The sequence below is a fragment of the Rhinatrema bivittatum genome, chromosome 10 (assembly GCF_901001135.1).
Source record: "Rhinatrema bivittatum chromosome 10, aRhiBiv1.1, whole genome shotgun sequence".
Classification (NCBI taxonomy): domain Eukaryota; kingdom Metazoa; phylum Chordata; class Amphibia; order Gymnophiona; family Rhinatrematidae; genus Rhinatrema; species Rhinatrema bivittatum.
The window spans coordinates 113136009-113149783 of NC_042624.1; the positions used below are offsets into that span (position 1 = coordinate 113136009).

Sequence of the window (13775 nt, forward strand, 5' to 3'; positions counted from 1 at the left end):
AATAACAGAGCTAACTGATTTGCAAATATTTTGGCCAAGAACTTTAGGTCAAAATTAATCAGCAAAATTGGCTATATGATTCCGGAGATCCTTTCTTTCTTTTTTTGGGCAAAATAATGTTTAAAGCTTTATTTGTATCAAAAGGGAACCACCACAACTCAACCAACTGGGTAAACATGGCCGACAAAGGGAATATGACTTGTTCCCAGAAGAGTTTGTAAAATTCTCCACCATATGATGCACCAAAAAGTGGCATTCAATATACCTAACTTTACAGAATTGTTAAATAAGTACAGTTAAATGGATCCTCATAATACCCATGGGTGAAAGATTCAATTTTATGCTTCCAGGGTCTTGTTTACTCATTGTTCCATAATAAAGTGTTAACATAGTCTTAACATACAAAATGCTTTTTTGTTGCAATTAAAAGAATTCAAGCACATTTACATTAGATACTGTTACTTCCCTGAGATTTATTCATGTCATGGATTTTTCATGCCATGTGTTTCAAAAAGTCCATGGCATGAGCTTTTACCTGAAATGTCAGAGCTTTATGACTCAAAATGGCCACTCCAGCCTTCTTTGAGCCAGAAGATGGCCAGTACGTTTCTCCTACCCACCATATGGTCAATTTACTATGCTCAACATCGCTGTATCAGAATGATGTTTAATTAGAAATATAGAAAAAGACCATTGGCCCATCCAGTATGCCCATCCATACAATTAATTTAGCATTATAATACTTATCACTTCCCTAGAAATCCCCTGTAATTATCCTACGCTTTCTTGAATTCAGATAATGTTTTTATCTCCACTTCCACTGGGAGGCTGTTCCAGTCATCTACTACCTTCTCTGTAAAAACAATATTTCCTAAGATTACTCCTGAATCTACCCTCTTTTATCTTTATCTCATGATCCTTCATTCTAGAGCCTCCTTCCATTGAAAAAGGCTCACCTGTGCATGGAACCTTTTGAGATATTTGAATGACTGTATCATATCTCCCCTATCTCGCCTTTCCTCTCGGGGTATACATGTTTAGATCTTTAAGTCTATACCCATATGCTTTACAACAAAGATCACTGACCATTTTAGTAGCCACACTCTGGACCATCCTGTTTATATCCATTTGAAGGTGCGGTCTCCAGGATTGTTCAGTGTATTCCAAGTGAGGTCTCACCAAAGACCTATACAGGGGCAATATCACCTCCCTTTTTCTGCTGACCATTCCTCTCCCTATGCAGAGTAGCATCTTTCTGGCTTTTACCGTCGCTTTATCCACCTGTTTGGCCGCCTTGAGATCATCAGATGCAATTAGCGGTTGATTATCTATTACTGTTCTATTTACTGCTTGTGATAAACAAGTTTTTATGGTGAGTTAGGTATCTGGAACTTATGAGGATGGATGGGGAATTTCTAAGGTGGGGGGAAATTGTAAACTGTATGTAACACTCCTTTTGCTGTTGCCCTGGTGCACACAAGAAACAAGTGTGTGCTAGGAGTTATGTGTATAGTTTCTGCTTCATATCATAAAAAGATTTAAAATTAGACAGTATATACCAAGCAAACCCTCAAAATATGGCATCAAGATGCAGCAACATTGTATCCCTGTATGGGGATATCTACTTGAGCAATCAAGATGGAGGAGAATAGCACAAACAGCCATGTTGTACAAATTTTGCCCAGCTGTGGTACAAATCAAGAAGGAATGTTGTGGGTGATTACTTTATTACCAGCATAAACTTAGCAGAAAAATTGCTAAGAGAAAACTTAATTTACCCGAGCGCCATCAGACTGACATTCCAAATGAAATGTAGCTTGATTCCAAAAAAGAAAACTTCTCATCCATTTTTGCTTTTGATGAGATCTCAGCTTAGTTTCATATATGTCCAATAACTCTAAAGCAGTAATATTGCTATTATATGACAGTAGCTGGAGAGGAAAAAAAGCCACTTATCATTATGGTCTATAACAAAACCAAAGATGGGAAGGACAATCGCGTTCACTTTGCACACATGACTACTTGCAAATACAAAACAAACAGGTGGCCAATGACAATGTTTTTCAATTTGATTGATGTTGGTGTAATTGCCAGTTTTCTTGTTTGGAAGCCGATCCAATAAAGGCCGAACCAATAAAGGCACCTTTTTACACCAATAGCCAATTGTATCCATTTTTTAAGTTCTTCCACAAACAATGTCCACACATCACAGAAGGCAACAAACTCCACAGCTCTCCTTTCCTCCTGTGTAACTTCACTATTTATTTTGTTAGACATTACATGTTCAGTTGACTGCTATTTGTTGGGATCTTTGTAGGCTCATTGTAGCACAAAAACAAGGATGCCCTGTGTGTGGAAACAGCTCTTCCAGGGATTTTGTGGCCTCTGTGGAACAAGCTGCTCAAAATGAAGATGCCTATGTATGCCTTCAGTTCAGTAGTTGCCATGTTTTTATGATATCAGTATGACTTTCATGCCACACCCTGAATTTAGGAATTGCCTCCCTGTTTGTTTCTTTCACAATTATTGACAGAATATTGTCAAAAACAGGCCTTTTCCTAAATCATCGATCCGCCATATCTATCATTACCAAACTTCCAGCACACTGTAAATATTTGTTTCTGCCATTGAGTTACTTTCTGCTTTGTCTTCTTCTTCCCCCAGTTACATTACCCCTGTTTCATTGTAATGTTTGCCTCTCACCTCTAGATTAATATTTAAGGTTATGTTTTTTTTTTTACCCCGTTTCCTTGTAAACGGACATGATGTGATTGTATCATGAATGCCGGTATAAAAAAAAGCACTAAATAAATAAATAAATATAAACAGGGCAAAAGTTTCTGAAATATTGTCCCTATGGCTTGCTTGTGTTGGCTCATCTCATTCATGCACAATGCCTTTATCTCCACCTGCTGTGGAGTTTTTGCCACAACCTGCCTTTTCTGCCTTTCATGATGGCAGCATTCAGTAAGTTCTCGTAGGGTGGTGACTGTAGTTTCCTGGATTGTGGAGCCCTAGGACTGCCTCTATTACACCAACCATGGGATGTTTCTCTTCCTTGTAACCTTGGAGGACTTGGCATCTTGGCTGCTAGCACCACTAACTCCTCCCTGTCACTGCTGAATGAACTTTCATTAGAAATGTGATATTTGCGTTCAGAGCAGTCATCTGTAATCACCCCCTGGAAGAAAGTCTGGATCATCATTATTAGAATATCTCTTAAATGATGAATCACTGCTATCATCTGTGAAAAATAATCTGATCATTTCTTCAGACATGCAGCTCTGCTTCCTTGTCTCTCTGGACTGTAGCAAAAAATAGCATAATGGTACAATGAAATATAAGAATTAGGACACCATTGCCCTCCCCCCCCCCCCTCTGAAAAACTCCAGGCAAGGCACAGCTTTAACAAGCCAGAAAAAGGACATGATTCCCACCAATCCTCTGGAAAGTGCAGGCAAAAACAGACTACAACATTATTCCTTTCAACACATAGCAAAGAAGCAATCACAAGTACTTACCACTCAGGCAGAGTCTGTTGTGTCTAAGATATATTCTCTGTCTATATACATTCCTCCATCTGTCTTGCTTCTCATTCTTTTGCATATACGTATGGGACAAAAAAGCCCTTACTTATATGCAAGAGGAAAGAATGCATATTACTTTTTTGAGAGGTCAATGAGGTGATGACTTGGCTTACTGGAATCAGGAATATTATCATAAGGCTGTTGATATCTTCCAAGGTGTTCCAGCACTCAAGGACAGGTGATCATGAAATATTCTGGGTTCAGATGAGATTAGTAGTTGATTAGAGGCAGAAATGCAAGGTTTGTTTCCTGCAAAAAGATACTTTGCTTTTAAGCACAGCAAAACTGGGGTTATGGTGATCTTTGAACACACCTTGACCCGTAGATCACCTACAAAAAACATGCAGAGTCATATCTAGAACAAGAAGCATAAGTGTGATTGGAATACTGGATGTTACGCAGGTTAACTCCTTATGGGAAATTCCAGTCATTTGAGGGTATAGCGGGATTCCCTGTTTGGACCCTGTCAGTTTTTCAAGTACAGAGGTCAAACCGTTTGTAATAATTAAATGAGACTTAAAGGTCCATAGACAGTCACTATCTGGCTGAGCTAGTTAGCCGGATAAAGATATCTGGCTAACTTACTCAGAATATTCCATGGCACAGCTGCAATGCTGAATATACCTGGCTATATAAAAGCCAGATAAGTTTATCCAGTGTGACCAGGGTTAGCCAGATAAGTTATCCAGCTAATTCATTTCCTCCCAGTTATGCCCCATCCCACCCACCACTTAGCCAGCTGTTTAGCCAGATAAGTAGTCATCTGGCTAAGTGGTGACTGCTGATCCTGAGCAGATATTCAGCCACTGTCATTTAGCTGGATGGCCGGCGCCATCTTGTGCTCCTACCATGTGACAGGGGCCGACCAATGGCACCGGTAGCCCCTGTGACATAGTAAGGGCAAAGGCTATCGGCGCCATTTTGATTACTGGCAGCCGACGGCCCGAGTGCAGGAGGTCGCTCCTGGACCCCTGCTGGACCCCAGGGACTTTTGGCAAGTCTTGTGGGGGTCAGGAGGGTCCCCCAAGACTTGCCAAAAGTCCCTGATGGTCCAGCGGGGGTCCGGGAGCGATCTCCTGCACTCGGACCCTCGGCTGCCAGTAATCAAAATGGCGCTGATAGCCTTTGCCCTTACTATGTCACAGGGACTACCGGTGCCATTGGTCGGCCCCTGTCACATGGTAGGAGCACAAGATGGCGCCGGCCATCCATTGCTCCTATCATGTGACAGGGGCCGACCAATGGCACCGGTAGCCCCTGTGATATAGTAAGGTCAAAGGCTATTGGTGCCATTTTGAATACCGGCAGCGTGAGTGCAGGAGATGGCTCCCGGACCCCCCGCTGGACCACCAGGGAGTTTTGGTAAGTCTTGGGGGGGGGTCAGGAGGGTGGGGGGTTTGTTTAAATTCGCTCCTTTTAGACGGCCGAATAATTCAGCGAAGATTTGTTGTATTCGTGGGGAATTGCGATACGTTTCGCTTCCCCACAAATACAACGAATATGGCCTTATATGTTGCGGATTACCAATACGTTAGAAACAAATGCACACCCCTAGTGTTATCAGGGCTGGTTTTAGTGGGTGAAAAGCAGGGCAATTGCTCCAGCCTTCCAAAGGACCTCCTTGTCAGAGCTGAGTTATGTCACTGAAGAGGACCTTCAGGACACCTGTCATTGGCTAAGCTCACTTCTTAGTTTCTGCCTTGGGTGCCAGAGTGTCTAACCCTGGCCATGAACATTATCACAGGTGTTAAGATGCATAAAATGCTGTCAAAACTATTACTATAAAACCTTTGCCAATGAGATAATAAGATGCAGAGCTATGCAAAAAAGCTCTATCTATTTGTGCAGTGAAAAAGAACACACACAAAATACTTCACCAGATGCATTAACACAAAATAATTTAACTACAGTTTGGGAAGGTGTAGTTAAGTTTATGTGATATCTTCCATATGATTATGCATACTTTAGCGTCTTTTGTAATGCATGATAAACACTGCATTTATGTGCATCAAAAGCTGGTATTAGCTCACTTTAGTACATCAGCCCCTTAATTAAGAGAATTAACTTTTGTCCAAAACTCTTATCACTTTCAATAGAAAACCTTAATTTGTAAAAAAAAACAAAACAAAAAAACTCTATCCAAGTAATGACACTATATAGTTGGATTCCCAAAATCTTGCTTCAAAATCTTTGTCACAATACAATAGCATTATCCCAGGATGAGTGTGGGCTTAAACTGAAATCATAGCTAATATTTTATTTAAATTAAGTTACAACAGTTACAAACTAGATTGTAAAATTTGTAAGCCCTCAGGTGATAGGGAAGTGCCTAGAGTCCGTGAATGTAATCCACTTGAAGTGCTGAAAAATGGAATATAAATACATAAATAATAATAATAAATGTAAACACTAAGAGAGTGGCATAAATAGAAAACTATGGTAGTTAGCTTGTCTCAGTTTTCCATGTTAAAATTAATTAAAAACAATTCCTTTGTTACAGAAAACAGCACTCCTTTTAAAGTCTTATTTTCAATTTAGTCAAATTTATGTAAATTTCTTCACTACTCATATGTGTAAGGAAACACCTGCTCAACAAGTCTCATTTCAAACTAATTGTTGTTATGTCTTAATTAGCCTCATCAGAGCATAACGTTCTTTCCAGGTATCTTAAACTGAGTTTAAGAATCTGACTAGAGGTAAGAAGCAAAATCAACTTCCGGTTGGGTCTTTTCCACTTTGAAACACTTGTTTTCGTTTTGAATAAGCCTGTTAAAATGTAAAAGAACCAGGGAAGACGAGCAGCAGCAGAACTGTGGTTTCACAGAAGGTGGTGGTTTATGAAGAAAGCAGGGTTTACCCATCTGGCAATAATTAGTCTGCTGAAACTTTTGCACCTGCCTGTTCATTATCCACAATGCTAGCAAGCCTGATTGAGAACAAAAGAGGTCTTTGTGGGTGCTATGCAAGAGCTGTAATGTTGCCTGATTGCACAACTCTGTTCCTATTTGGGAAAATAAAGTCCTCGATGTTAAATACAAGATACCGTGATTGATCAAACACATTTTTTTAGGATTACTATAAATGTGAATTACCTGAACCAATACGGTAAACTAATTTAGTCCACATAAATCCAGTCTAGTTTTGTTGTAAAACTTATAAGACATGAAGAGGAAGTAGTGGAACTTTCTTCCCATCTCCATCTCTTGTACTCCTGCTCATCATAGCTTGCCAGTTTGAAGACCGCTGTTCATTACATCTTTTCATGTTTCTCTACTTCCTCTCTCTGGGGCTGATGAAATGAAACCTGTGGCAATTCAGGCACTAGGCATGAACACAGGTTTGGTTTTTTTTAAAAATTTAATGTTTATTGATCATTTTTTAACAGAGTAGTGTACATATGTATGCAGGAATTGTACATCTTGGTAATCAACAATACAGCATTAATTAAATTGATCACCGCGCATGGCTAAAGCTGGCATTTTGGGATGTAAAAAAAAAAAAATTATGCAAATGATTTGTGTGCACAAATCTGCGGACACATGAAGAAATGCACATATATAAGCGCAGTAAGGCCCTATGTAATAAGCATGCGCATCCGCGCCAAAAACCCGCACCGTTAATCCATGCATAAAAGCGAGTGAACGAATAGGTCTGGAATATATTTTTAATATTTCAAATAACTCTATGGTGCAGATAAAATGGCAAATATTTTCATGGGTGATAATTCACACTGCATGGCAGCAAGAGAGGTGCTTAGCTGGACACGAATCTGGCCGCTCGGATGCCGAGATAGGTGCTGAGCTGGGAGTGAATCTGGACACTCGGGTGCCCAGAATGGCGCCTAGCTAATCACCAATATGGCCACTCGGGCGCCCAGAAAGTCGCCCAGCTAATCACCAATGTGGCCACTCGGGTGCCCATAATCCACGTATAAAAGCGAGCGAGCGAATGGGTCTCCCTATTCAGTGAAAGTATTGCCCTGGAATGTATTTTTAATATTTCGAATAACTGGGTGCTGCAGAAATAACTGTTGTTACCTCGCGGCGCCCTGCGGTCCCGGCGTCCATGCCTCCCGGCCGACGTCCTCTGGCAGCAACGCGATTCGACGCGAACCAAAGCAAGCTCCGCCCACCATAGCGCGTCGGACGTCAAACCGGAAGTTCCCGCGTTTGCGCGGGAACTTCAACTATTTAAAGACTTGAGCCCAGCACAATCTCGCCTCGGCTACAGGCTTGCTTGTGCTGGTGCTCCTGTGGGTTTCTGCTTTTGCTTGCGCTCTGACTTGGACTGTTTCCTGGACTTCCCTGCTTGTTGCCTGCCTTGACACCGGACCGGACCTGGACTTCTCTGCTTGTTGCCTGCCTTGACACCGGACCGGACCTGGACTTCTCTGTTTGCTGCCTGCCCTGATACCAGACCGGACCTGGACTTCTCTGCTTGCTGCCTGCCTTGATACCGGACCGGATTTGGACTTGTTTGTTGCTGTCTATTCTCGACTGGCCAGAGAGACGCCGCTCGCTAACAACACTACCGGGGTCTATCATCCTCAGAAGGTAAGACCACGGTCTACTGTGGATTCACATTCAAAATCATAACAACTGTGTGCCACGACCTCTGTCACCTGCCAAACCTTCTGCTGCTGTCATCCTTTGGTGAAACCGCAGGCTATACCACAGCATCAGGAATAGCTGACATACTCAGAAATCTCCATCGTTGAAATCACACCAGAGCTGCACGGACACACAACCACAGCACACCAGTGCAAGCAGTGGAATAAAATGGCCCCTGAGTCGGTGCTGTCACTTAACTCATGCCCTGACTGTGGCGGTAAAAAACCTGCATTACAAAACACGCACTAGCATTAGCGCGGCTCCCTGCATTGCCCATGATTAGGTAATTGCGTCCTTTTATGCCATTTGCATGCATTCGCGCAGAAGAAACTGTGGGTCTGAAAGCGCACTTGTACGCGCTTTTTTCCCATGCACAAAACCCTTATTACATCCCTGTATAGGGCTTTGTGAGGGAAAACACGCGTACAAACGCATGTACATACGCGTGCAAACCTGTGGCGGTTTCAGTGCACCTTATTACATCAGCCCTTTTGTGAGTCCTCCTGTTTTTTCTTGGTTGCAATAGTGTAACCACCATTGTACCGCCTCACCTGTGTTGTTATCCATCCTAACCTGTCCCAAAGAATGCAAACTTTTCTGGGAATGGATTGTGTTCTGGTTTTCTTCTGTCCCTATGTTTAGCACTAACTGTCTGTAAATGCTGATGTGCAATGTTGTAAAAATATGAGACGTAATACATGAATTATTATATCCCTATATATAAGCGACAGTTGGTGTCCCTGCTTTGGTGTTTGTGTATTTCACCCAAGCTGAGCTATAGCATGTGCAGTCTGCATATCGAGGAGAGTGAGCAAGTGCCAGCTTTCTACAGCTGTCAGGAGGATAGGAGTGCTTAGGCTTTGTGTCTACCTCCATGGGGTGCCATGAGATTAGGAGGGGGGCCCAATGGGAGGTTGGCCCAGAAGGATTTGCGGGTCTGCTGGAGGGTGGTAAAGAATCGTGCTGCTGACTGGTCCCAGGGAGTGGGAATGTGGAGAGGAGAGAGCTTCTCTTCCATCATTTTTTTTCAGGGTCTCTTATACTAGTTACATATATCACACCTAAAGGAGTTGAGGTCCTGGTGTTCTGAAATGTGCAAGTAGCTAATTTCTTATATTTATTGTCCAAACCAGAACCCAGACTAAACATAAGTTTGGATTGCCTTATGGAACGGTTTTAGTTTATTCTTACATTTACAGTTGCAGTGCAGAAACATTTTCTTCCAAGTGTATTAAGGAAGATGTCTTGCCTTTGGCTAAAACTTTAAATACAATGTATCCTTTATTTACTGTGCCATATTTCAGAAGTACATATTAATTGACAACAACATTCACAGTCCCCCCGTGGAGAAGGAGTCATAATCATTTAAGGGTGACACCTAGTGGCTGGATTCAGGTCCCATGATTGAAAGATTCTAGAAGGAGTCCTGACCCAGAACTGTTACTACAATGATCAGACTAAGAGGATAACTTTAAAATAGTTGCATGTGCACCCATAAATGTTTGTATATGGATGTGTGGAAATCTCCTGTATTTTATAACCTGCGCGTATATATGTGCAGGTTATAAAGTATGCGCAAATTTATTTATTTATTTATTTATTTATTTATTTAAAGCTTTTATATACCGGCATTAGTATGCAAACATCGTACCGGTTTACATTGCAACTAATAGGCTGAAAATACAATCAACAGGGAGGGGAAGCGGGAGAGAGTAATTACAGAGTGCAGAAAGAATTGAAAATTAAAAGCATTAAATTTAAACGGTAACAGGCTAATTACAAAGTCTATATACAAAAGTCTTAAACAGTAACAGGCTAATTACAAAAAGTCTATATACAATTAAGTACCATTTATATGGGGGCAAATGTACCCTGCAACCTGTGTGCATATGTCAAAAAAAAAAAATACATATTGCACTCATCCGGATAAGTTCCAACATATTCGGCTAAGTAGTGGCTGTGCGACTCCCTAGCCGAATAGGTCTTAAAAGCACTACTTATTCAGCTAAGTCAGATAGCTGGATAAGTCTGAAAAGTGTTATTTATCTGGCTCAGTCAGATACCCGGATAGTGTTACCTATCCGGGTATGAAGCTGTATTTGAGACTTATCTTTCCAATCTTACTTAGCTAGTTAAGGAGCACTTTTAAGACTTATCTGGCAAAGTAGCAGAAAAGTTGTTACTTAGCTGGATAAGTCAGAACTTAGTCAGATAAGTGACACACAGCTACTATACCCACATGTTTTTACTTTTAACTTTAACAATATACGCATGAAGATTTTACCCGCGTAATTTATACAGATTTACTGCCTGTAAGTCGGGTTTTACGCATATAAACATGTATGGCAATGAAATTACTAGTGTTACCAATGAGTCTACCAGTTCATCAATCCATCTACAGGTCATCAAGACATTCCTTTGTCTTCAGCCTTAACTGTCCCCATTTCACCCAAACTCTCCATCCAATCAGTATTTTACTTTTAAGATGTTTGCGATCACTTACGCCAGATATACAGCAGGTGTAAGTTATATGTGAGTAAGTTGCCAAATCTACACTTGTAAATCTCATATAAATGATCAACTTAAATGCATAACCGTTGGCACTATCTGGGAATGCCCCTGGATTGCTCCTTTTTGTACATGTATAGATTTACTTATGCATGCATGTTGTAGGTTTCTAAAATAGCTTATATGCAAGTATATGCTATTTACATGCATACATTAAAGCAAATTTGCACCATTCTATAGTAGAGAAGCACCAGGGATATTAAAGGAAGTTTCCTGTTTTGGGTCCTGCCATGAGTATTTGTTTGAAGATTGGCATGGTTTTTCATAGTTCTTTGCCTGTCATATCTATCAGTGTCACTATACATCATCAGTCGGGTTGAGGCCTCATTCTCTTAGGAGGATTTAAATACCCCTGTTTCCTTCCGATTCCTGCTTTGGAAATTTACATGAGACAGGTTACATCCATTTTGAAATGAACAAGGTTAATTATACACGGGACTGACTTTATTTTCAAGCTCCAAATAACTAACCCCTTAGGTAGCGCTAGTTTGCGAAACCACGGTTGTTGTCGGGTTTGGGGCCTTTTAATAAATTCTTGTGTAACATTTTATTGGCTTTAGAAAATCATCAAAAAAAATTTTTTTTCCACTTGTCTGTGGTGCTTGAGTGTTATCAGGGTGAATGATAGATAAGACCAGGTAGCCTATATATTTTCAAGGTACACTGTCTGGCTTGCTGACACCCCTTACTATTTAGCTGTGTATGCAGAACCTCTCGTTTATTGGTTTTTCTGTCTTTTTCCTGTTTTGGTACTATTTACGGGACTCTTTTTGGATCTTTGTTGTGCTGTAAGTAGTGGTAAAGACACTTCTTAGCCGGCTAAGTTGGTATTTAGCAGGATAAGTGTGCTGAAATGATACTTGCACGGATTTGTAATTTGATTTGCCGGCACACAGATATTATAAAATTGGCGGGCCGTGCACACATGCGCACTGGATTTTGTAATCTACGTGCATATGTGCGAGCGGCGGGCGCAGGGGGGGGGGGGGATTTTAGCAAGTTTCGCATCACGATGAGAATGGCCTCTCCAATTAAGGAGAAGACTGGGAGGGAACTTCCCTAACTCCCTGCCCATACTCCCTTACTCCCTCCCTCTTCCCCTGTCCTTCCCACCCCCTAAACCCTTTACCCTAAATTTTTATTTTATTTTATTTCATTGTTTACTGCTCTGTTGGAGCAGTAGCAACTTGCGCACGCCGGCAGTCCCTTCCCCGGTACAGCTGTGCCGGCTGCCTCCAGCCCCACCCCTCCCCGCCACCCTCCTCGCCCCTTTATCTGGGCCCGGCGCTTCGGCGAGTAATGGGGATTATGCGCAAAGCCAGGCCCCTTTGAAGATGCCGGTGCGTGCATGTTATAAAATTGGGGGTCGGCATGCGCAAGGGGGTGCACATTAGTGCAACTTGTGCGCACCGCCCGTGATCTTCCCCTGTTCCCTCTCAGGCCGCTCCAATTTAGGATCGGCCTGGGAGGGAACTTCCCTACCCCTTAATCTATCCTTCCTACACCTTCCCCTAACCTTCCCGCCCCCTAGCCCTAATCTAGACCCCCCCCAAAAGTTTTAACTTACCTCTTGCGCCTGCTTGAAGCAGGCGCAGGTTGTGCGTGCCGGCAGCCTGCCGGTACGCAATCCTCCAACTCAGCAGCAAATGGCTGCTATGCCGGGGGCCTCTAGCCCTGTCCCGCCCCCGGACCGCCTCACCCACGCCCCTCCCCACCCCTTTCTCGAAGCCCCGGGACTTATACGCGTGGCCGGGCCTTTTAAAATAGGCCTGGCATGCGTAGGCTTTTGAAAATCCAGCCCAAAGTGAATTAACCTTGAGGTCCATTTTCCAAAAAGCTGGTGAACATTATCTGGATATTCAGATGATTTTACCCAGATATTCAGCAGAAAACTTATCTGAATAAAGATATCCAGATAATTTTAGATCAGCTATTTCTGAGGACCATCTTGTCTGCACAAATTTGACTGGATACTATTTAATATGGTGCTCTCTGGCTAAATATGTTAGCCATGCTTGCCAGGTCTCCGACTTTACCCTCTGTTTCTCTGGGTAACTTTATTTTGGCATACAGAGTAACCTGGACAAAGGAGGGATATTTTTAAAGTGCCACATTTAAATGAGTAAATTCCCATGCTTCAGTCTACACCAACCTCTACCCTTGACTTTCACCTGACCTCGCTACCCTTTTCCTACCATTGCTTTCTCTATCTGTCTCATGCATGTCCAAATTGTGTTATAACACGGGTCTCCACCAAACCCACTGGTAGCCATTTCAAGCCTTTTCAACTTCCTCTTTGATTCATACAAGACCAGTTCTTAGTCCATCACCCGGGTTTCATTATAAGTAATGCTATGTGTTTTCTGATCTCGATTCTCTTAGATCTATGCAAGCAGTTACATTTGCCGATTTTCTTGTGCTAGGTAACCTTGGTCGCGTGGACTATATCACAGAGTTTGAATATGATCTGTTCATCAGACCCGACACGTGTAATCCACGCTTCAGAGTCTGGTTCAACTTCGCTGTTGAAAATGTAAAGGAGTCCCAGGTGAGTTTCACTGTAAAGAGCACAATGGTTTTGCTCTTTAATGAAAAATGCTTTTGGATAAACATTTCAACATGTAAGTGACTTTAAGTTTTGGCGGATTAAATGAATTGCTATCAAATTCTCAGCTAAGATATTTTCTGTGTTACTTACAAATAATTTTGGGTTTAGATCTGAAAAGGTTTGCTATAGGCAGAAGTCTCAGGCTGAAAAATTGGAAAGTCAGGATTTACATGCACACAACCCAGTTCACATGACCTGAGATTTGGGCCTGAACCTGATTTCCAGTCTTTCTGCAGATGTTATATTTTTAGTAATCACTGTTTTGACTGCGGCAGAAGTAAAAGTCAGTCACTAACTTGCATTGATCACAGCAGGCAAATGAGATATCTTTATTTATCCGCTGTATGACATTTTCATTGATACTGTATTCCAGGAATTATCCTAGTCATACTGTCACTTCCA

At 41.9% G+C, this 13775-nt stretch overlaps 1 protein-coding gene across 1 annotated transcript in view; it reads left to right on the top strand.

Annotated features, from left to right (window-relative positions):
- LOC115099811 (cytosolic carboxypeptidase 6-like) overlaps window positions 1–13775 on the top strand; it is a 1627912-nt gene that overhangs the window by 95601 nt on the left and 1518536 nt on the right. The window contains exon 3 of the mRNA XM_029617660.1: window positions 13189–13313. Within this exon, the coding sequence (XP_029473520.1) occupies window positions 13189–13313 (125 nt within the window). The remainder of the gene's footprint in view (window positions 1–13188; window positions 13314–13775) is intronic.